The sequence below is a fragment of the Procambarus clarkii genome, chromosome 6, assembly GCF_040958095.1.
Source record: "Procambarus clarkii isolate CNS0578487 chromosome 6, FALCON_Pclarkii_2.0, whole genome shotgun sequence".
Taxonomy (NCBI): domain Eukaryota; kingdom Metazoa; phylum Arthropoda; class Malacostraca; order Decapoda; family Cambaridae; genus Procambarus; species Procambarus clarkii.
The window spans coordinates 2,282,816-2,307,843 of record NC_091155.1 but is presented as its reverse complement, the minus strand read 5'-3'; the positions used below and the strand labels follow the sequence as shown (position 1 = coordinate 2,307,843).

Here is a 25,028-nt window from a genome sequence, read left to right as displayed (position 1 = left end):
CCAATTGTCTAATGCTTTGTTTGTTCATTTGCCAGAAAATTCTCACCAAATTGATTGGGAGATGGTTTCTTCAATAACGAATTGTAAAAGTACCTTCACTAGGAACATAATCAAATCTGCTTTAAAACAGGTTACAAAATCATGTAATTTGAACATTAGCAGTGGTTTATATAATTTAGATCCATTTTTTGATTGATCAGTTAAAGGGCGATTTGAGTAGGATCATTGACACACCTTTGTGTCACTAATTCATTGTTAATATCCACTATTTTATGGTATTATTATCCGTGTATGGTCCTATTAGCCCATATGATGCAGCTCTTATTTATATCCACCAAATCCCATTCATATATATGTCATTGTTCCTCACCTCTCTCTCTCTCCTGTCTATATATGTCCAAACTTACTGACTTGTAAATCATTCCTTCTGAAGATGTATTATTAAAAAATTAAAGTATTTAAGGAAATTCCTGTTTCAATTCTTCCTCCGTGGTCTGACACTCATATATTATAAATATATATATATATATATATAGGTAGGTAGGAGAAAAGCACACAGAAACTGTATTGGAGGGGTCCTACATTCCCTCCAATGCGTTATGTGTGGTTTCCTCCGAGGCTATGGGTCCCCCTTCTTCCAGCCAGAGGTGGTACTCCCTTCCCTTTTAATCTTTATAAAAATATATATATATATATATATATATATATATATATATATATATATATATAATATATATATATATATATTGCTGCAAATGACGATCACAAAACACTGATCATTTTATGCGGAAAATCCACAGAAATATGAAATGAGGTGAACGTTTCGGCTTGTTAAAGCCTTTGTCAACACAAGACTGACTGAAGTCAGTCAGTCTGGTGTTGACAAAGGCTTTAACAAGCCGAAACGTTCACCTCATTTCATATTTCTCTGTGGATTTTCCGCATATATATATATATATATATATATATATATATATATATAAAATTTTGTGATGGGAAAGTGCAGATGGTAATGCAGTCCTCACTTGGCTGATGTTAATGCCTAATCACATTTAGAGAAGAAAAAAAGAAAAACAAAAATGTTGACTGCTTGGCTTGTTTCTTGTGGTAAGTGAGGGGGAGGAACACGTAAAACAAATTGTATAAAACATGAAACTTTAATTTACTTTAAACACAAATAAACAGAAAGACAAGTCCCATGGCAATGTACAGTGCAATCAAAAAACAGATAAATGCAAGAACACAATATAAAATAAAATAGTGGTTACGTTAGACAAAATAGTAAATGGTGCTGAGAATATTGGCTTTAGCCGAGACCTTCCTTAGTATACAGAGCCAGAGAGCTTAGTATGCCAGAAAGAGATGTCAACTCTTAGAGCACTAGGATATTCTGAAGTCCACAGCTTGTGCACGTCTATTTATATGGGGGTGTAGATGGCGCTGGCGTTGAGTACAGTCGTCGATCCACCAATTGGGAAGAGCGCTGGCTTGGAGTGGTAGTTTGGTGGTTGACGACGGTGGCGAGCCAGCAGGAGGGAGTGTGGAGTGGAGCGAGTTTAGGGTACGTTTTACCCCCTGGTCAAAACGTTTTGTGCTACTGGTGTACCTATCTTGAAGGTAGCATCTTATTGTTATATATATATATATATATATATATATATATATATATATATATATATATATATATATATATATATATATATATATATATATATATAATTATATATATATGAGTAACTTTATGTTGGGAAGAGCAGGCTCACTCTCTTGAAAGAGATTACCATCACAACTCTCCCCCGAAGCCTGCTCTTATGGGTTAAGTTACTTCTTTAGATGGTAGAGTGGTATGTGTAGCTGCCTCTACCTCATAGACTCTGCAGAAGGCGTCTGCTATGATGTTGTCAGAACCCTTGATGTAGAAGATCTCCAGGTTGAAATTCTGCAGATACAAAGCCCAGCGCAGAAGACGTTGATTGTTGAATTGGGCTTACTGCAAGAAGCGTAGAGGATTGTGGTCCGAGTAGATGGTGGTAGACCGATTACCTTGTAGGTAATATTCAAAGTTTTGTAAGTTAAGGACGATGGAGAGGAGTTCCTTTTCGATAGTGCTGTAGTTCTTCTGGTGAGGCTTCAACTTTTAGCTGTAGTAGCTAACAGGAAGAACCTCCTCACCTCGTTGCATCAGGACGCCCCCGATGCCGGTACCACTGGCGTCGACATGGAGGATGAAAGGCTTCGTGATATCTGGCGAGGCGAGAATGGGTTTAGAACAGAGCAGAGATTTTAGTTGTTCAAAAGCAATGGTTTGTTGAACGGTCCAATGATACCGTTGCTTGGGGCTGGTTAGAGTAATCAATGGTGTCGCTTCCGTACTAAAATTCTTCACAAACCTACGGTAGTAGGAGGCAAGACCAAGGAAGCGCAGGAGCTGCTTCCTGGTGGTAGGTTGTGGGTAATGCTGGATGGCTTGAGGGTGACTGTTTAACAGAGCTAGGCTGCCACTCCCTATCACATGACCAAGATAACGCACTTTACCTTTAGCAAAGGTGGACTTGCCCAAGTTGATGGTGAGGCCAGCTGTCAGGAGCTTGGCGAACAATCGTTGCAGCTGGAGCAGATATTCGTTCCAGGTGTTAGTTGCCACAACGATATCATCCAAGTAGGCGTAGGTGTGATCTAAGCCATGGATGACGCGGTTGACAGCTCGCTGGAAGGTGGCCGGGGCATTACTTAGTCCAAATGGAAGGCGTTCATATCTGTAAAGGCCAAAAGGAGTGGTGAAGGCAGATATTTCCTTAGCTCGCTCTGTCAAACACACTTGGTAGTATCCCTTGAGTAAGTCTAGTTGGGATAAATACCGAGCATTACCAATGGCGTCAAGGATGTCATCTAATCTAGGTAATGGGTAAGCATCCTTGATAGTGACAAGATTCAGTTTCCTTTAGTCGGTACACAACCTCACTTTACCGTGCGGTTTCGGCACCAAGATGCAGGGTGAGGCCCAAGGGGACTCACAAGGGGTGGCCAGCCCATGATCCAGGAGGTACTGTACTTCAGCACGCATAACTTCCTTTTTGCTCGGGCCGATTCGGTAGAAAGGTTGACGAATCGGCCGGGTGTCAGGAAGTAGCTGGATGTCGTGCTGAACCACATTACACTCCCGTGGATCATCGCCGAACAACTTCTGATGTTCCTTGAAGATTCTGATGAGAGGAGCACTATTACTGTCCTGCAAATATTTATGAAGATCAGTTAGGATTTCCGAGTTGGAAGGCACTGACTCAGAGTTAGTGCTTTCGGGAGGAGAAGCAGGGAAGGTCTCACTGTGGAGGTATGGACCTTGAAATGTGGATAATGATACTAAGACAGTGGGGGGAGTACCTTGATACTGCTTCAGGAAGCTGACGTGGCACAACTGGGTCTTCCGCCGCCTATCTGGAGTCTCCAGAACGTAGTTGTGGTTGTTTCTGCACTCCTTGATGCGGTAGGGTCCTGAAAACTTGTTTTGCAATAGAGAACCTGGGATCGGAAAATATGCTAGAACGAAGTCTCTTGGTTGAAATTTCCTAATTTTACTGTGCTGGTCAAAATGAGTCTTCATTTTATCTTGAGCTTTTAACAAATTGGTGTTGGAAAATTTACGCACTCTCTCGAGAATGTGCTTTAGGTTTTGAAGAAACTGGAGCACATTCTGAGGGTCACTGAAGGTGGCATTACATAGAGAGTCTTTGAAAGCTTTAAGAGGAGTACGGCACTTACGTCCATAGAGCATCTCATAAGAAGACACTCCGAGAGACTCATTTGGGAGACTTCTGAAAATGCACATGATAAGGTCAAGTTGTTTGTCCCAATCTTTCATAGTTTCATTGCAAAATTTCTTAAGGAGTGCTTTAATAGTCTGATGACTACGTTCAAGAGAACCCTGTGAAGCAGGATGATAGGGGCTGGACAATACCTGAGTAATGTTGAATTCTTCCAGTGTTTTCTTGAAGAGATCACTGGTGAAGTTGGTGTCACAGTCACTTTGAACCTCTCTTGGAAATCCATACTGGGTGAAGATCTTCAATAGTTGTTTCACCACAGTAGCAGCCGTAATGTTCTTTACGGGAACTGCTATGGGGAATCTGGTGGTAGGACACAGGACAGTTAGTATATAGGCGTTGGCAGAACTGGTCCGGGGTAAAGGACCAACACAGTCTATGATGAGTCTGTGGAAAGGTTCCGAAGGCACCGGGATAGGAATCAAAGGAGCTTTGGGAATAGAGATGTTAGGTTTACCTGCCATCTGACATGTATGACACTGTTGCACGTAACTTTTGACGTCTTTAACCATACCTGGCCAGTAGTAGTCTTGTCTGATTCCGTGAAAGGTTTTGTTAAAACCATAGTGAGAAAGTGCTCCGTGCGCCAAGTGTAGAATATCGGGCCGAAGGCTGGTGGGAACCACTAGTTGTTCGACATTTGCCAAATCGTCATCCTCCGTCAGCTTACTGGGTCTGTACCTGTGGTAGCAACTGATTCTCTAGGAAGAACCCAGGAATGCTGTCAGATTGAGTCTCAGCCTGGAAGAATAATGGTGTTAATGAAGGATCCTCCCTCTGTAATTTACGGAACTCCAACATAGTAAGATTCGGTGGTAGGTTCTGATGATCTTGAGGGACAGCGGTTGCAGTAGAGTCAGCTGGTTGCGGGCGTGCAGCTTGTGCACGGGTGGTCACCAAAACTGGAGGAGAAACTTCATCACTTTCTTGGACCTCTGCTGGAACATACTTTAAGATGGAGTTGTCCACTACAGAGCCACATACCTGGGGTTTGTCCATGATGATCAGGTTGGTAGGTTGCAGATCTTCGGTCATTGCCCAGGAGAAGTTGCACTCCAGACATGGGAAAAGGCTTTTCTCTGATGGCGACTTTGACTTCACCGGTCACGAAAGGACAATCCAGGTGGACTCTGGCGAGTGGATACGGAGTGGTAGCAGTGAGGTCAGTGATAAGGACGGTTTCCCCGGTGTAGGTGATGTTAGGTACAGCCGATTTCAATATTATTGCCTGAAGAGCGCTGTGTCCCTCAAGATCTTCAATTTGAAACGTCCTTCCGAATCTATACTGTTGACAGAGACAGTTCCAGGATACAGGTGTTTTCTGAAGAGAGAAAGATCATTAACATTAACACCAACATTCATCACAGGCTTACCAGACTTTGGAGGAGTAGGTTTGGGTTTAGGAGTTTCACTAGAGCCTTTGTATTGGGCTCTTGCACATCTGTCTACGGTATGTCCATAGATCTTGCAATACCTACAATACAGTTGAGAGGTAGCTTGATGGGTACTCACTTTGTCGTAATCAGACCAAGATTTCTTACTGGAAGATACGTCAGTCGGTACCTTGTGTATAAGATTATAGGCATCAGCCGACTTAGTGCATCTGATGTAGTCGGTTTCTTCCTTATCCGCTAAATAAAGACGGATGGGAGCAGGAATACGTCGAAAGAATTCTTCGACCAAAATTAGGTTGACAAGTTCTGAAAAGGTAGAAACATGGGCTGCTTCCAGCCATTTCATAAAATATCTCTTCTTTGTATTGGCAAATTCTAGAAAAGTGGTACTACTTGCCTTTATATAATCTCGGAATTTTCGTCTGTAGCTTTCGGTGGAGAGAAGGTAGGCATCTAGAACAGCTTGCTTCAGGGTCTGGTAGTCATTCGCCGACGCTAAGGTACCGAGAGTAATCGCAGCTCTACCTGTGAGATGTACTCGGAGAAGTGTAGACCAATGATCTTCAGGCCATTTAAGTTTGTCAGCTAGGACCTCAAAAGTAGTAAAAAATACATCGACTTCTGACTCAACGAATGGTGGCATTAACTTACTTGCGTGGGAGATGTTAAAGCTTACCGGAAGACTGGCTGTAACTTGTTGGCGCTGAGTATGGTGCGTAGTTTCCAAGTTGAGTTCTTGTCGACGATATTCTAAAACACTCTCAGCTTGCCGTTTATCTTGCTCACGTTGCATCTCCAGGTGAAGTTTTCTTGCTTCAAGCTGCTCTCTCTCCTGCTCACGCAGTAGGGCAGCCTCTTCTTTCTTTAGGGCATCCTCATGTTCTTGTTCTTCTTTCTTTAGGGCAGCCTCACGTTCCCTTCGTTGTAGAGTTTCTTTCTCCAGGGCCGCCTCGCGTTCCTGTTCTTCTTTCTTTATGGCAGCCTCTTCCTTCTTTTGTTGTAGAGCTTCTTTTTGTTGTTCCCGCTCTATTTTCGCTAGTTCGAGCTTTAACTTCATGGCTGCCAGAGCACGCCTATCTGCAATAGAATAGTTTTCGTGAGTATCAGAGTCTATAATTCCTTCATCTAAGAGGTGTGTCATGTTCATAGAAAACGGTACCATCCGTTTGTATGTGTTGTGGCTCAGACGCCAGAGAGAGAGGTAAACAAGAAAGCGTACAGGACGCCACCAGCTTGGAAGCTGCTAGTTATGTATCAGTTTAAGTATTAACGTATTAAGTATTATAGCAGTCTCGGTGGTGTAGTGGTAAGACACTCGCCTGGCGTTCCGCGAGCGCTATGTCATGGGTTCGTATCCTGGCCGGGGAGGATTTACTGGGCGCAATTCCTTAACTGTAGCCTCTGTTTAACGCAACAGTAAAATGTGTACTTGGATGAAAAAACGATTCTTCGCGGCAGGGGATCGTATTCCAGGGACCGTAGGATTAAGGACTTGCCCGAAACGCTACGCGTACTAGTGGCTGTACAAGAATGTAACAACTCTTGTATATATCTCAAAAAAAAAAAAAAAAAAAAACGTCAGTAACCAAGCAATGGCTTTATACCAACCCTACAACCAAGACTTCCTCAGTAACACACAAACACCACACTGGCGACGAGGATGAACTGTGAACGCAGGTATGTCTTGAGCTTCACACACAAGGAAGGAGCATACTGTCTCACCCGGAGGAGGAAGAGAAGCTGTCTGTGAGCACCATACCCGATGCTGTATGCTAACCAATGCTGTGTGCTAACCAATGCTGTGTGCTAACCATTGCTGTGTGCTAACCAATGCTATGTGCAAACCAATGCTATGTGCTACCCAAGCTGTGCTGACTGAAGCTGTGTACTGAGGAATCTGCCGACGCTGTGTACGAAACGACGCTTTGATGCTGTATACAAAACCTGATGTATAGTATACGAAACGTGCTCTGTGCTACAATTCTTCACGCTGTGAACTGACTGCTGTGCCAACTGCTGACAACTGCTGTACCAACTGCTGTACCAATGCTGTACCACCTGCTAACTACTGCTGTGCCAACTGCTGACAACTGCTGTACCAACTGCTGACAACTGCTGTACCAACTGCTGTACCAATGCTGTACCAATTGCTAACTACTGCTGTGCCGACAACTGCTGTACCAACTGCTGACAACTGCTGTACCAACTGCTGTACCAATGCTGTACCAACTGCTAACTACTGCTGTGCCGACTGCTGACAACTGCTGTGCTGCTGCTGTGAGTAGGAACAACACATGTACACAAGGGCTAGGTAAGAAGTCAGTTGCTGCTATATTGTGCACTGTTGTGAACTTTTGCATTAAAATGCTTGTGTGCTTTGCAAAATTAAAGTAATTACAGTGAATTCTTAACTAACATATACAGTGCAGTAAGTGTTTAATATTCTGAGGAACATTTATGTGATAAGTTTACATTTATACAGTAAAAATGGCAAATATACCTCAGTTTCCTGCATTTGATCCTGACTGTGACCAGACAAACCTGTCACAGAGGTGGACCAAATGGCTTAAAAGGTTTGAAAATTTGTTGATAGTTTCAGACATCAAAAGTGCTGAAAGAAAGCGTGCCTTTCTACTTCATTATGCAGGTGATAGAGTTTGTGACATTTTTGACACACTGAAAGACACTGGTGGTGCTAAAGGTTATGACACTGCCAAAGCCAAATTAACTGAGCACTTCAAACCAAGACAAAATACTGCAATGGAAATAATGCATTTCAGGAGAGCCAGACAACTCTCTAATGAAACCGTTGATCAATACCACACACGTCTGCAGGGTTTAGCAGCCCATTGTGAGTTTGCTGATGTTGACAAAGAAATCAAACAGCAAATAATTGAAACATGCACATCTACACGTCTCCGTCGAAGAGCTCTAGAACTTGTTGATGATGAAAGTTCTCTTACCAAGATACTGGATATGGCTCGTCGAATGGAAGATGGTGCACGTGATGCTTGTATCATGGGGTGCAGTGCCAACAACGATTCTGCCATTGATAACTAACAGTGATGAGGTATGCAAGATTCAGGAAGGACACCGTGATCATAAAAGATGTCATGGCAAACCTAACAGCAAATTGAGTCGAAAACCACATCACAAATGGGGTCAAGGAACAAGACTCAAGCAGTCACAACGACCCACATCAGAGGGTGTCAACAATAAATGTTACAATTGTGGAGGAGACTACCCACACCAAGGTAATGTTTGTCCTGCTCAAGGTAAGAAGTGCTATGAGTGTGGAAAACTAGGTCATTTTGGTGCTATGTGTCGTTCCGCACTAAAGAAACCACAGTCAGTGAATAAAAGCACTGTACGAGGATCAGGTCATAGGAGTCGAGGTGGCAAACACAATATTGTACCTCATATCCAGAATGTTAATAATGTACAAGACAACATTTCATTACAACCAGTCTCAGATGACAGTGAATGTGATTATACTTATGGAGTACAAGCAATCACAGAATGGAATGATCTTCCAAACAACCCAGAGACTATAGTATACATTGCTGGTATTTGTCTCAAAGTTCTCATTGACACTGGATCAAACATTGACACCATTGCTGAATGCCACCGAGAAATTTAAAAAACAGTTCCAAAGCTTGAAAACTACAATGGCAAAGCCACTGCGTATGCTTCAAAGGTAGCCTTGCCAGTGATTGGAACTTTCACTGCAGAGATAAAGTAAAAAAAATGCAATGCTCACTACTACATTCCATGTTGTTAGGAATGCAAAGGAGTCCCTACTCAGTTACAAGACTTCAACCAAATTGGGGCTACTTCAGCTTTCTAATGCTGTAGCAGTGGAATCTGCAAACAATGTTGATGCTATTGTTGCTGAATTTTTTGATCGATTTGAACCTACAGATTGTTATACTGATAGCAAAGTTCAGCTGCACATTAACCCAGATGTAATTCAAGTTGCCGAGGAATATGTACGCTCTGTAACCTGTGACGCAGTCCCTAAGGCTCTCACTCTTTATGAAATCCGTACTACAACCTTAGAGGACCCAACTCTGCAAGCAACAGTGGATGCATTGACTAAGAAAAAGTTTCCACGCATCCCACCCTCAGGAGTTGACCAAGATGCATTCAAAGCACTTTAACGCATCCAGACAGAATTAAGTGTTATGCAACAACGCGACACCATGCTGTGAGGTACTCGTATTGTCATTCCAGCTGTTCTCCAGCAACGTGCTCTGAAACTTGCACATCAAGGACACCAAGGTCTTGTTAGGACCAAACAGCTGCTACGAGAAAAGGCGTGGTTTCCTGGCATTTATCGTCAAGCAAAGGATATGCATGATGCCTGTGTCCCTTGCCAAGCTGCAGTGGATACTTCAAGACCAACACCTCTACAACCTTCACCACTACCTGCTGCACCATGGACGGAAGTATCGATGGACTTCTGCGGACCGCTACCAACTGGAGAGTACTTGATGGTAGTCATTGATGATCACTCACGTTATCCAGAAGTAGAAATCATCACTTCCACATCTGCAAAGGCTGTCATCCCGAAACTCGACAAGATCTTTTCAAACTTTGGCATTCCTGAAGTTGTCAAGACGGACAATGGACCGCCATTCAATGGACAAGACTTCGTCAACTTTGCTGAGCATATTGGATTCAAACACCGCCGTGTGATGCCACTACATCCTCAAGCAAATGGAGAAGTTGAGAGATTCATGCAACCTCTCATGAAAGCGGTACGCTGTGCTCATGCCGAAGGACGATCCTGGAAACAAGCTATGTATGCTTTTCTCAGGAACTACCGTGCAACACCACATGGAACACTGGCAAGTCGCCTGGCGAACTCTTATTTGGACGTCCTATGAGGATCGCACTATCTGTCATGCCAGCTGAGGTGACGGATAAACGTCTCGCTCAGAAGGATGCACTAGCCAAGGGCAAAATGAAAATTGCTCATGATCAACGTGCAAAGGAACAAGTCATAAAGGTTGGAGACACTGTTCTCGTTAAAAAGAAAAAAGAGGGAAAGTTAGATATGCTGTATGATACAAAACCATATAAAGTGATTAGTGTAAAAGGAACTATGGTAACAGCGAGTAATAGAGATCATAGTATAACACGTAATATGGCTTATTTCAAAGTGATTCCAACTAGTGTAGAAAATGATGAAGTGCAAAGTCGTACAAAAAAAAAAGAAAAAATGACTTATAACCCAACAAACAATTCATCAAGGGATATTCTTGTATTTGGGGACTCTCGTCCTAAACGTCATGTTAAACGCACTACGCAATTTGATGATTAATTGTGTTCCTATGTAATGCAAAGTATTTACTGATTATGCTAAACTAAATTTAATATTGTTTGAATAATTCAGATCTCTCATTCAATATTTTGTAACTTTGTATTACAGTTTCTTTCATTTTTGTTTAACATTGCATTTGTATTTTTAACATTGAAATCCTGTGTGGTAAAGATTAAGTTGTTTAAATTCTTTGTGTGCTTAATTAATGTTAAATGCATGCAATATCTCTTGATATGTTAATAACTTACTTTGTGTTAATAACTTTGCTTTGTGCTACAAGCATGGTAGACATCATGTATTCATTCTTTTTAAAGAAAAGGAGGGATGTCATGTTCATAGAAAACGGTACCATCCGTTTGTATGTGTTGTGGCTCAGACGCCAGTGAGAGAGGTAAGCAAGAAAGCGTACAGGACGCCACCAGCTTGGAAGCTGCTAGTCATGTATCAGTTTAAGTATTAAAGTCAGTAACCAAGCAATGGCTTTATATCAACCTCACAACCAAGACTTCCTCAGTAACACACAAACACCACAAGGTGGTCCAGGATAAGGTTGTGAATTTCATTTTTGTTGGCTCCATAGGGAACATCTAGTTGATACTCGTGTGCAAGAGTTTGTAATTCGGTCCTTCTGGCACGAATTAAGTTCCCTACTTCACTTGCTGGATCATTACGGAATGCTGAGAGGCGAAACATTTTGAAATAGCAAATAAATGTACAACGAATATACCTGTGATATGCTAAGTGTCAGTAGCAGGATGACGTGGCAACTGGTGACTATCCTGTGGGAATTCAAGCGTTAATGTAAAACAATTAACGTTAATATTAAGATGTTAATTAATCAAAGCGCAGGATAATCTTGTACCCGGTACTCAGTATACGAGAATAAGGGCAAGAAAAATCCTACTGAAAAGAATGAAACATTAAAAGCTTCAAAACACAAATGAAACTTTACTAATTTCAAAAGTTAATGGGTAGTCCAAAAATGTAGGGATACCTTGCCGGGTCTCTATAGGACAGAAGCAAGGGGTTTCCTTCTCAACTAAATGACACTTAGAGTTAGCATTCTTTGTGCTTTGAAAAAGATAGCTAATTCCCTACCTGTGTAAGTATCATGATCTCTGACCGACTTTCAGGAGTGTAAGTGTCAACTTTGTGACGAGAACTGCTGTTAAGGTCCCAACTCAACAGCGTAGTCCGTGATAGAGGAACTATGGCCCTCTCTATCCTCCTTCGGTCGGATTGCAGAAGATAGAGTACGTGTCCCGAAGACAAACCAAGGTACCAGGGTACCAAAGGGGATGATTTGCCGAAATTGAGAAATATCCTGGGGACGAAAGTGGTGGATATACGAGTAATATAAGGTGGATACACGAGTAATAACACCAAGAGATGAACAACCAATTAAGAGAGTGACTATGGCCACTAGTCACCACGTAATCCAAAGTCATCCAACAATCGTAATATGCAACTCTTAAAGCAAATACACAGCACAAAAAAATTAAAGTTATGAAAATTAGTGACAAAGCAAAGTGCACAAAGCCAAGTTCACTAACCACAAATTGAACTGTTAATCTAGAAGCATTACCTGAGTGACGCTCCCGGACAGGCACCCATAAAATATAACGGGAAAGTGTAGATGGTAATGCAGTCCTCACTTGGCTGATGTTAATGCCTAATCACATTTAGAGAAGAAAAAAAGAAAAACAAAAATGTTGACTGCTTGGCTTGTTTCCTGTGGTAAGTGAGAGGGAGGAACATGTAAAACAAATCATATAAAAATGAAACTTTAATTTACTTTAAACACAAATAAAAAGAAAGACAAGTCCCATGGCAATGTACAGTGCAATCAAAATACAGAGATAAATGCAAGAACACAATATAAAATAAAATAGTGGTTACGTTAGACAAAATTGTAAATGGTGCTGAGAATATTGGCTTTGGCTGAGACCTCCCTTAGAATACAGAGCCAGAGAGCTTAGTATGCCAGAGAGAGATGTCAACTCTTAGAGCACTAGGATATTCTGAATTCCACAGCTTGTGCACATCTATTTATATGGGGGTGTAGATGGCGCTGGCGTCGAGTACAGTCGTCGATCCACCAATTGGGAAGAGCGCTGGCTTGGAGTGATAGTTTGGTGGTTGACGACGGTGGCGAGCCAGCAGGAGGGAGTGTGGAGTGGAGCGAGTTTAGGGTACGTTGTACCCCTGGTTCAAACGTTTTGTGCTACTGGTATACGTATCTTGAAGGTAGCATCTTATTGTTGTATATATATGAGTAACTTTATGTACGGAAGAGCAGGCTCAATCTCTCTTGAAAGAGATTACCGTCACAATATATATATATATATATATATATATATATATATATATATATATATATATATATATATATATATATATATATATATATATATATATATATATATATATTATTAAATATGACCGAAAAAGTATGATTAATAATTCTAACACGAATTTTCTCTATCTTTCGTACATTTCTTTTCACTGTTGGTGGTAATTCAAAAATCAATTCTCCAAAATTCATTTTTATTTCTAGTCTGACGCGACACTTGAGCGTGTTTCGTAAAACTTATTACATTTTCAAAGACTTTAGTTTACACATACACAACTGAATAGAACTTACACATCTCCGATTTGTTTATATCTACATTTGAGTGAGGTGGATGGGGTGAGGTGGCATTAATAGGGTATTAATTTCATCAACACAAGACAGAACACGAAACAATGGGTATTGAATGGAAGTGATTGTAGAAAGCCTATTGGTCCATATTTCTTGATGCTTCTATATTGGAGCGGAGTCTTGAGGTGGGTAGAATATAGTTGTGCATTAATTGGCTGTTGATTGCTGGTGTTGACTTTTTAATGTGTAGTGCCTCGCAAACGTCAAGCCGCCTGCTATCGCTGTATCTATCGATGATTTCTGTGTTGTTTACTAGGATTTCTCTGGCGATGGTTTGGTTGTGGGAAGAGATTATATGTTCCTTAATGGAGCCCTGTTGCTTATGCATCGTTAAACGCCTAGAAAGAGATGTTGTTGTCTTGCCTATATAATGGGTAAATACCAGAAAATATTCTAAGGAAACTACTCCAAGCTTGTACTAAAGAGGCACCCTTCTTGAGCCCGGATGGGCACATGTATAAGCAAGTAGATGGGGTCGCCATGGGTTCTCCCCTAGGTGTCCTGTTTGCAAACTTCAACATGGGTACCATCGAGCAAAAAGTCTTAGTCGACATGAACTTGAAACCGGCCATATACTGCAGGTATGTTGACGACATTTTTACACAGGTACCTGATGTCAGACATCTGCAGGAGCTGAAGGAGGCGTTTGAGCAGAGTTCTGTGCTGCGTTTCACTTACGAGATGGAAAAGGATGGGAAGCTGCCCTTTCTAGATGTAACAGTCATGGAAAAGAGCGGAGGTTTCCACACTGCAGTCTACACTAAGGAAACGAACATAGGAATGTGCCTAAATGCCAACAGCGACTGCCCAGACAGGTACAAAAGGAGTGTTGTTAACGCATATGTCGACCGTGCTCTCAGCCACAGCTCAGGATGGAAGCAAGTCGACGAAGAACTCTGTAGGGTAAGGCAGGTCCTAGTCAACAACGGCTTCTCCAATGGTTTCGTCGAAGACATCATAAGAAGGAAAGTGAAACGCCATGCAACCTCTGAAGAGACAACTGACATAACACCTATACCCCCTATTAGACTATTTTACAGGAACTTCTTTTCCACAGCTCATAAAACGGAGGAAAGGGTCCTGAAAGATATTGTTAATAGAAACGTTATCCCTACAGACAAAAATCAGAGGATGCAACTGGCGATCTACTATAAAACCAGAAAAACGGCCAGCCTACTCATGAGAAACTCTCCAGACACAAAACAGAACGCTTTAAAAGAGACCAACGTCGTCTATGCCTTCAAATGCCCTCTTGGGGAATGTAAGCTCCAAAAAACCCAGTATATAGGCAAGACAACAACATCTCTTTCTAGGCGTTTAACGATGCATAAGCAACAGGGCTCCATTAAGGAACATATAATCTCTTCCCTCAACCAAACCATCGCCAGAGAAATCCTAGTAAACAACACATAAATCATCGATAGATACAGCGATAGCAGGCGGCTTGACGTTTGCGAGGCACTACACATTAAAAAGTCAACACCAGCAATTAACAGCCAATTAATGCACAACTATATTCTACCCACCTCAAGACTCCGCTCCAATATAGAAGCATCAAGAAATATGGACCAATAGGCTTTCTACAATCACTTCCATTCAATACCCATTGTTTTGTGTTCTGTCTTGTGTTGATGAAATTAATACCCTATTAATGCCACCTCACCCCATCCACCTCACTCAAATGTAGATATAAACAAATCGGAGATGTGTAAGTTCTATTCAGTTGTGTATGTGTAAACTAAAGTCTTTGAAAATGTAATAAGTTTTACGAAACGCGCTCAAGTGTCGCGTCAGACTAGAAATAAAAATGAATTTTGGAGAATTGATTTTTGAATTACCACCAACAGTGAAAAGAAATGTACGAAAGATAGAGAAAATTCGTGTTAGAATTATTAATCTTACTTTTTCGGTCATATTTAATAATATATGTCTACAGGAAAGACTGCTACCAAAATATACTAATATATATATATATATATATATATATATATATATATATATATATATATATATATAATAATATAACAATCAGTGTTCAAAGATCTTGTCCAGCTCCTCAGAGGTTAGGTGCGTACTCAGGATACAGCATGCATTTCCTCTCTGAACTGCGACACTGAGGCGCTGGAACAGGAAACTGGCTGCTTGTGAGTCTTTAGTTTTCCCAGTGAGATCCTCGCGCACCTCCTTTAAGAACTAAGTGCACATTTACCCCAGGTGCCTAAAGTCTCAGAGCCTATCGGCATGAACCTGTAACAACGTACTAGGACTCTGTACTTGTTGGTTTTCTGGGTATTCCTGAAGGTTGCTGCCCCCCAGCCCTACCTCAGCTGTGCCGTAAGGTAGATAGGTATCAGCCAATGTAGACGCACACATGTAATCTCAATCCCTGTTTACCTTCCCTCCATGGCTGCAGTGTGACTCCATCTGGGCATTTTTGGCTGTTGTCAGGTCTGCACAACTGAGGTTCCCTTTGTGCTGGACACCCAGCTGTAGCCAAACTTCTCTTGATGATGTCATTGACTGCTTCATGTCTGGCAATCTTACCCTGTGTCTTACGACAAATGAGACCATGGCTGCCGTATTGGTCTGCCCGTGCATGGCTGCAAATGCACCAGTGTTCGGTGGAGATAGGGGCAGCAAGGCGCAGGGCAACACCAATACATACCGCCCAATGGTCCAGGTGGGTACCCAAGGCGGAATTAGGGACTGACAACAGGAAGTCTCCGGCATGGGGGGCTTACACAGCTAGGAGACGTGCTCTGTCCTTCCCAGAAGCTGCCTCCAGCAATGCTTTGGCGATGTTCTGGCTATGGGGCTATCCCGTTTTAGTCGAGGGTGAGAGCTGGGTTGGTGGAGGGTTGGTCGAGAGTGAGAGTTGGCAAGAGTGTCCCACTGACCAGATCCTTCTGCAAATTTGGGATCTTGAGTCCCCAGTGAAGTTCTTTAGGTATTCTTGTAGTATTTCATTCACTGAATCACGTGTAACACTGGTCGAGGATAAGAATGCCGGCAATGCTAACTGTGTCGCCTTGCGAATACCTATACCCTCGAGTATAACTGGGAGCATTGCTTTGTCCCATTGGTCATCTTGCAGGGAGAGATTTAACACTTTCATAGTTATTGACTTTAGGAGTGAGTCATATTCCGTTAATTTTGGGCTGTCGAAGGAAGGAGCACAACTTAGGAAATAGATAAGTCTGGACAAAGTCAGGCACCTTGTGAGAAGGTACAAAGCATCGTGAGCGTCCAAAGCCCCTATTCTTTCCTCCATTCTCCTCAGGTCGTTCAGCTTTTCTTCAAGGATTACCTCAATGGCGCTCAGTCCCAGAGGCGCCCCTAGCAGCACACTGTTGGTGGGAGCGATCACTGTGGCAATAAGATTCGTACTACATCTATAATTGGTTGGCTGGATGAGATGATTTCACACTTTGATGGGTTTAGGGTAAGGCCTAACTTCTCTCCCTTAGATTTCACTAGCTGTAGATCTCCAAGCAGGATTCCTGTGTCCCTGCCAGGGTGCCATCGTCCAGGAACCAGATGTTGAATTCGCTGGACAACCTGATTGTGACCTCTTTAACAGCCATGCAGAAAAGGAAAGGGGCAAGTGGGTTTCCTTGCTGGACACCTTCTGTGGAAACAACTCTATGTTCGGCAAACAACAGTGTCGATTCCCTACTGTACCCTGCTGAGACGAAGAATGAACAAGGAAAGCTTGTTCGAACTGCTTCCAGTACCACATCCCTTTTTACCTGGTTGAAGGGATTTTTAGGGTCTAATTTAATTAATGCCTTATTTTCTGGGAGGTCCTTGATATAGGCTCGTGCTGCACAAGCTGCTGCTTTACAGCCATGGGGGACACCAAAACCCAGTTGATGGGGACGGATCATCGTTGCAGCTTCTATGCTAATTTTTCTGACAGCTGCCCTAGCAACAAGGCGCCGAAGTGTGTTACCCACGGCAATGGGTCTGACTCCACCATCCTTCTTCTTAAGGGCACAAAGGGATGCTCCGAAGAAGGGTTTAATTCTACCTGGGATCAGCCCAGAGAGGCAGTCGTTGACAACCTTCATGACCTCTGACAGTAGTGTCTCAGCAACTTCGCCGAGAACTGGGTTTACCATCTCCTTGAGGTGCTGAGATCTTACTCCAGTGTATCCCCCTGCTGAGCCTGGCGGAAATGACATGATAGCTTTGTATACCTCTGACGCTTGGAGGAATAGAGGTCCCATGTCTGGGACATTTGTGTCCCGAGCAGTGGGTTCCCATGGTACTCTGGGAGGGTGCTTCTCTCTCAGTGAGTCGGCAGTTGCAGTATTTCTAGGTGCGATTGTTTCTCCACTTGTAAGTAACCTAATTGCCCCTACTGTGTTGGACTACTCAATTTTTTTGGTCACTTGTGGTCCAAGCTTACAATTGTCATTAGAACTCTTCGGTCTGCCACGACAGTTTTTGCGTTGAGGAGGGATGGAGATCAAGCTGTCAGCTCTGGGGAAATTATTTATTGCCCTAGTGACTGATGAGGCTAGTGATTTGCCTCCTCTTGCAGGTACGCCTAAGCAAATATTGCCAAGCAGGAGCAAGTTATGCCATGCTTTAATGGTGGCCACGGCATTAAGATTTTCAGACTGTTCATTCACTTTCCTGAGCAGGTCTGTATACTTCCCTGCTGCAAATGGGCGCGCTGCTTTAGGAATGTGGGGAAGAGTTCTGGTGGTGGATGCTTTGATGGCCCCCAGGAGGTCATCTGATGACATGAAGTTTGCTGGGATGTGTGGGAGGTGCCGGGGTGACCTGGGGGCCTTCCCTCTCTACAGGTTCCATCCATGAACCCTCGCAATTGTTGTGCTGACGTAGGGGTTCCATCGCTTCTAAGTTTGTGAGATTCGTCACAAACCCAACACGTTCCTCTGGGTCCTCTGGGTGCCCCTCCGGGTGCACTGTCCCCAGGACCCTGTTCTTGGCTGACGGGTTCCTGGTTAGCTGGGGCAGTCCCCCCCATCCCCCGGGCGAGCTGAGACATCGGCCGGCGTGGGAGGGTGGACACGGGTGGTGGCGGCAGGGGTGGACACGGGTGGTGGCAGGAGGGGTGGCTAGCTGTCCCTCACACTCACCACTCGTATGAGTACTTGTGTCTCTCCCTCCTTTTTCGGAGGAACCTGAATGCTTGCTGTGACCTGTGCCATATCTGGGTGCATGGAGGATAACACATATCTGCAACACGCACAGTGTAGACGGTGAATAGGTGGGTGGGAGACACCCGGGCACAGAGTAGGCTGGGTGATGGGGTGTCGGAGGAACAGTGGGCGGGGAGGAGGAGGGGAGTTGACGGGCCACCGCTCGGCTTGAGGGAGAAGGGTGGGAGGAGTGACGCTTAAACACTGTTATAATTTTCTTGTATATCACTGCACAATGGTGAATGAACCATATAATTGTACTCTTACACACTGTCAGCTCTAATGACTCTAAACATGATTGCTGATTTTTGTTTGTTTTTCCGAAATATATTTCAATAAACACTGGGTGGCACACATGGGTGAACCCCCCTCGCCGGACCAAACAACATATATATATATATATATATATATATATATATATATATATATATATATATATATATATATATATATATATATATATATATATATATATATATATATATATATATATATATATATATATATATATATATATATATATATATATATATATATATATATATATATATATATATATATATATATCCAATTAGGTGCATGTTTTTGCACCTTTTCCAGTTTGTTGATGTGCTTCTTAAGATATGGGCACCACACAACCGCTGCATATTCTAGCTTTGGCGTAACAAAAGTCATGAACAATTTCTTTAGTGTATCGCCATCCATGTATTTAAAAGCAATTCTGAAGTTAGAAAGCGTGGCATAGGCTCCTCGCACAATATTCTTTATGTGGTCCTCAGGTGATAGTTTTCTATCTAGAACCACCCCTAGATCACTTTGCTTATCAGAATTCTGTAAAGATTTCTCACATAATATATAGGTTGTGTGGGGTCTATGTTCTCCTATTCCACATTCCATAACATGGCATTTATTAACATTAAATTCCATTTGCCAAGTGGTGCTCCATATACTTATTTTGTCCAGGTCTTCTTGAAGGGCATGCCAATCATTTAAATTTCTTATCCTTCCTATTATCTTAGCATCATCAGCAAACATGTTCATATAATTTTGTATACCAACTGGTAGATCATTTATGTAGACAATAAACATCACTGGTACAAGAACTGAACCCTGTGGTACTCCACTTGTGACATTTCTCCAGTCCGATATATTGCCTTTGATTACTGCCCTCATTTTTCTATCAGTCAGAAAATTTTTCATCCACGTTAGAAGCTTACCTGTCACCCCTCCAATATTTTCCAGTTTCCAGAACAACCTCTTATGTGGAACTCTGTCGAAAGCCTTTTTTAGGTCCAGATAGATGCAGTCAACCCAATCATCTCTTTCCTGTAATATCTCTGTTGCTCGATCATAGAAACTGAGTAAATTCGATACACAGGATCTTCCAGATCGAAAACCATACTGTCTGTTTGATATTATATCATTTCTCTCCAGGTGTTCTATCCATTTAGTTTTAATTATTTTTACCAATATTTTGACTATTACACTTGTCAATGATACAGGTCTATAATTGTGTGTGTGTGTGTGTGTGTGTAATGTAATCAGGTGTGTGTGTGTGTGTGTGTGCGTGTAATGGACACATACTGAAAAACCTCTCCTCTCTACGTCACAGACTCGACTTGAAGTTACCTTAACGTCACTTACTCTGTATTAGCTGGTCGTTAGTTAACGGTACTAATGCTAACTGTTTACCCTGTTATACTTGTAGTCCCCCCCCCCCAGAGCTTCCTTGTACACTTGGTGTGTGATCACCAGGTGCCACGGCTACAAGAACACTGCTCCTATCAGCTAGAAGCAACTCACCAAGCCTTGGGCTTTACCCCAAGCTTATTCACTAGAATTTTCAACGCCACCACCACCGTCCACGTTAATGATCCAATGTAATTAAGTTAAATGACTGTGAGAAGGATCAGTCAATTAGGTTCATATAAACAGCTAAACTGTTACAAGAGAGAGAGAGAGAGAGAGAGAGAGAGAGAGAGAGGGAGAGAGGGAGAGAGAGAGAGAGAGAGAGAGAGAGAGAGAGAGAGAGAGAGAGAGAGAGAGAGAGAGAGAGAGAGAGAGAGAGAGAGAGAGAGAGAGAGAGAGAGAGAGAGAGAGAGAGAGAGAGAGAGAGAGAGAGAGAGAGAGAGAGAGAGAGAGAGAGAGAGAGAGAGAGAGAGAGAGAGAGAGAGAGAGAGAGAGAGAGTGAGAGAGAGAGTGAGAGAGAGAGTGAGAGAGAGAGAGAGAGAGAGAGAGAGAGAGAGAGAGAGAGAGAGAGAGAGAGAGAGAGAGAGAGAGAGAGAGAGAGAGAGGGAGAGGGAGAGAGGGAGAGAGGGAGAGAGAGAGAGAGGGAGAGGGAGAGAGGGAGAGAGGGAGAGAGAGAGAGAGAGAGAGAGAGAGAGAGACTGACTTTCAATTATGACACTCATTCCTTACTACATATTGTTAAGAGAATGGTTATTCGGTGTGAATTAGATTAGTTTCTCATACCTGTGAGTTTAATGTTCCAATCAGAATCTGCATATATAGGTAATACTTCACTAAGACTTTACTAGTATCTGAGACTTCTCAGCGTTGTTAATGGCTGTGTCCGCTCTATTTTTCAAGAGCTTACAATAATACTGTTTCTGCTCACACAAACTTTCCTGGCTAGTCTACCATCAACTCCAGCAATTTGAAGAGAGAACAGTTGAGTAAACATTGTTAAGGTGTGTGAAGTAGTTCCGGTAGCATAGTATGAAATTCCACCTCTGGTGTCTGATTAAGCAGAATATTCATAGATTAAATGTTTCTCCTCAATATATTCATGTCACAAAATGATGAAATAATCATCATGCTTGTAACTCCTTGAGAAGTTTCCGATTTATTGGGGCGATATTGTCATATACAATTTTGCTAAGAAATCGCCTATAAACTTTGCCAACATACTAATCACCTTTCAGAATAAAGTCAACGCTGACTCGACAATGTCGTCGATCTCGAATAATGATTTTCATTCTGCTTAAATCTTCCTATTGTGGACTTAAATACGGCAGTCTTGATAGTTCCTCACAATGTCATGTAAACCATTTCCTAATTACAGACAAAATTGTCTTCCAGGAATTATTCAGTTTTTGCCAAATGTCATTGGATCGTCAAACTGCTCAAATTCATGAATTCAGGTGAATCTACATATCATAATGTGAACGCAGCTTTCTGGCTTCCAGGCAGAAAACAGAATCAAGCTTACCTCACTCACAGAGTTTAGATCTTATGTGGGCTTCTCATTTCTCATTCAGATAGAAAGGTTCCAGACCTACATAATTAGGAGTTAGTTCATGTGTTTACTTTTAATCTATTTGCCAAACAAAAAGCACTCCTCACAAACGGCGTACGTATGCTAATTGGGAGCTCCGTCTTTTTCATCTATATAACTACACATTTTAAATCTCAAGAAATAAATTAAAACTCATTTCCAAAATAATTCTTGTCGTTTATTGTGAAAAGGATTGTGGCATTTTATTCCTTGATTTTGCAGAGCCTTTGTTACATTATGCTGTTTCTCTCGAAAGAATCATTTGAAAATTGGAGGCAATTTTTGTTTTGTTTTAATTTTTACATGCAAGCATGCGTATAAGTACAATAAAATCAAAACAGAAAAACTAGAACAAAACAAGCAGAATACAAAAGTACAAACTCGCTAAATTACAAAATAACAAAAGGTCTAAAGTACAAAACACCGGTCTGAAAGGCCGACAACAAAAACACAACAATAATTACAAACACAGAGGAATACAGTTCAGTAATGACAACATTACAACACATAGCACCCAAACCCTCACCCAATATCCCAAACACAGGCACATAATTATACAAAACGAGCCCACAGGCCCCGTAAACCACACACGGAGAGGCACCAATACATAATGATAATAAAACAAGAAAGGGAATACAATTATATAACACAGAAACAAAAAGAAAACTACAACCACAACACATAATAAGAAGAACAAAAACAGGCTGGGCCACGCTAGCAGCCCGAAGGGCACACAACACTACACAAATAAGCGCACATTCAGTACAATAAGAAAAAAACACAAACATAAAAACAGGACATCCACAACCAGACACACACTCGAACAAACACCGGAATGCACAGGAACCGGACAGACACACACAATCCACACTAAGAAACCCTCAACCACAAACCAGAGCACGCAGGAACCGGGAAAACACACCCGCCCCACATACACACACACACGACCCGCACCCAACAATCATGCACACAAATGGAAACAAACCACAACACACAGCAAACAAAGAAATCACGGGTGAGGAATACATTTTTCAGAGACAGGAACATATTTCTCAGGGAACTCAACCCAAGGATACTTCTGCTTATAGGCCTCCCAAACCAAATACTCCATGTCGGTAGGGAAACGATCACCCTGCCTCTGCGAGGCCTGCATAAACTCAGGAATCACCAAATCAGGTGGAAACGGCCACTCCCGAAGCTCGCCGATGCAAGTCGCATAACGAGGCAGGGGAGGGCGAAACACCCTCTCCGAGGAAGCAGAACACACTGAAGAAGCATACATTGGCCGCCGAGACGGTCCCGCTGTCGAACGCACAAGAGAAGAAGGCGATGGCTGCCGAGACGGTAACACCTCCACCGATACCGCAGGAGATACAGAAGAGACGGCCGAAGACGGAAGAGGCGTCAAAGCCGCCGCCGAGGAAGCAGGGAACGAGGAAGGGGGTATGGAACCCTCAGAGTGAGCAACCTTTTTCAACACCACCACTAAGTCATCACGTGCACCATGAACCTCATCATGGAAAACCATCCCCTACAAAGTACCTGAACCATCCGACGCGGGCGACGCACCCGAAGCATGATCCACAGGCACCACACCAGAAGAGAAGGCCGAAACACCGGCACTGGTATCCGCAAGCATATGCACCTCCGCCGCCACTGTAGAATGCGACGCAACTGGAGCTAACCCACTGTCGCCGGAAGACCCACAGTCGTCTAATTTGCCAACATCAGCCAGACAGAAGATGAATGCCGGGAACCGCTTAGGCTCCGGCCGCACATCATCAGAGCTGGAGGTGGACTCAGAGACACGTGCAACACAAGTCAGGCGTACCGACGCTCGTCGTAGAACGGCAGCATCCTCATCCACATGGGGTACCAGACCGGGCCCTGGAGGAGGCCCCGTATCCACCCCAGCACCCAGCACAGCCGGGACACACGGCGAGGGTGCAGGGACAGACGCAGCAGGTGAAGAACTCGAAGATGGTGGAGCCATGCAGAAGGCAGTTGGAAGAACCACAGGAACTCCAGGGTCACCAACCGGAGCAGGACAAGCACCTGATGGCGATACAAGCCCCGGAGGAGAGGCGACAACAACAGGAGGTGCAACAGTCGACACAGGAGGCACCGCATCGGCCAAAGAGATGTTCACATACATACCCATCAAAGCCTCCTCCACAGGAAGCGGTGGGAAATCCTCCTCACTGAACAAGTTCACGGACGCAACAGCAGGCACAGCACACCCAGCAGCGTGATGGCCCAAAAGTCCACAATGATAGCACGTCCAAGGCTGGAGGGTGTAAAACACCCGAACGTGGTATCCCAGGAGTCTCACGGATGGAATATCCAATTGGAGTCGCATACCCAGGGGTGCAAATGTCCGTCCGCACACCCTTGAGTGTTCCCGAGGAAAGCATGCGCAACCGCACACTAACAACCGTGCCAAACTGGCCGAAGTAGGAGGAGAGGAGGGACAGACTGGCCGAAGTAGCGCCGCAGCAGTCCCTCCGGAAACTCCAAGGGTGCCCCATGAACACTAACATAAGTGAGGGCACCACTATGATCGGAGAGGGTCACAGTGCCCGCACAATCTGGCAGGGGCAAGGTCCACCCCTCGTAGTGATGGAGAAACTCCCGATACGCCATCTCCTCTTTAAACTTGATAATCGCCCTACGTGCTGTCATCAACTCGACGCCATAAACGTCCAGGGATATGTAGCATTTCACACAACACAAGCACCAGCTCAGGGTAGCCAGCTCGCCCAGAAAACTCGAGGCCCACGGACTGAACCCACAATACAGGGGAAAGTGAGACCCACCAACTGCCGGAGAGATCAGGCAACACGTCTTCACTCTACGGCAGCTAGTTCCGTACTCCCTGGAGGCAAATAGTATTAGAGGGATTATCCAAAGTTGAGTTAATACCCCAGGGATCTGTTCTGGGACATGTAATTTTAACCATATGTATTTTGACAATCTCCTAGAACACTAGTTAAGGGAGATGTGGGCTGGGGAGATCCAATACTTTCTATTAACATTTTAACACTGTTGCTAATAAGCAGGCAACACAGCAGTGAAAAAAATGTATACGAGTGAATAAATATCTAGTAAACTGACAAGAAGCAAAATAAAAAAAACTAAAGCAGAAATAGTGAATTTGAAAGAAAGTGTTGTTACTCATTGTGAAATGACTAATGGGACAAGGTGTGGAGAGTGACCTGACACAACCGACCGCGACCTCATGGGCGGGGCAAGAGGACCCATTAACCACCTACCCATATACCACCACTGACCAGGAACTGCCACAACACCTATCAGTGTAGTGGGAGGGCGAGTCG

General features: G+C 43.2%; 1 protein-coding gene across 1 annotated transcript; it reads right to left on the bottom strand.

Annotated features, from left to right (window-relative positions):
* Positions 1-23,224: 23,224 nt before the first annotated feature.
* On the bottom strand, positions 23,225-24,052 carry LOC138354703 (uncharacterized). Its single transcript, XM_069309126.1, has one exon. It carries the CDS (start codon positions 24,050-24,052, stop codon positions 23,225-23,227), a length of 828 nt encoding a protein of 275 aa, XP_069165227.1.
* Between the last annotated feature and the right edge of the window lie 976 nt (positions 24,053-25,028).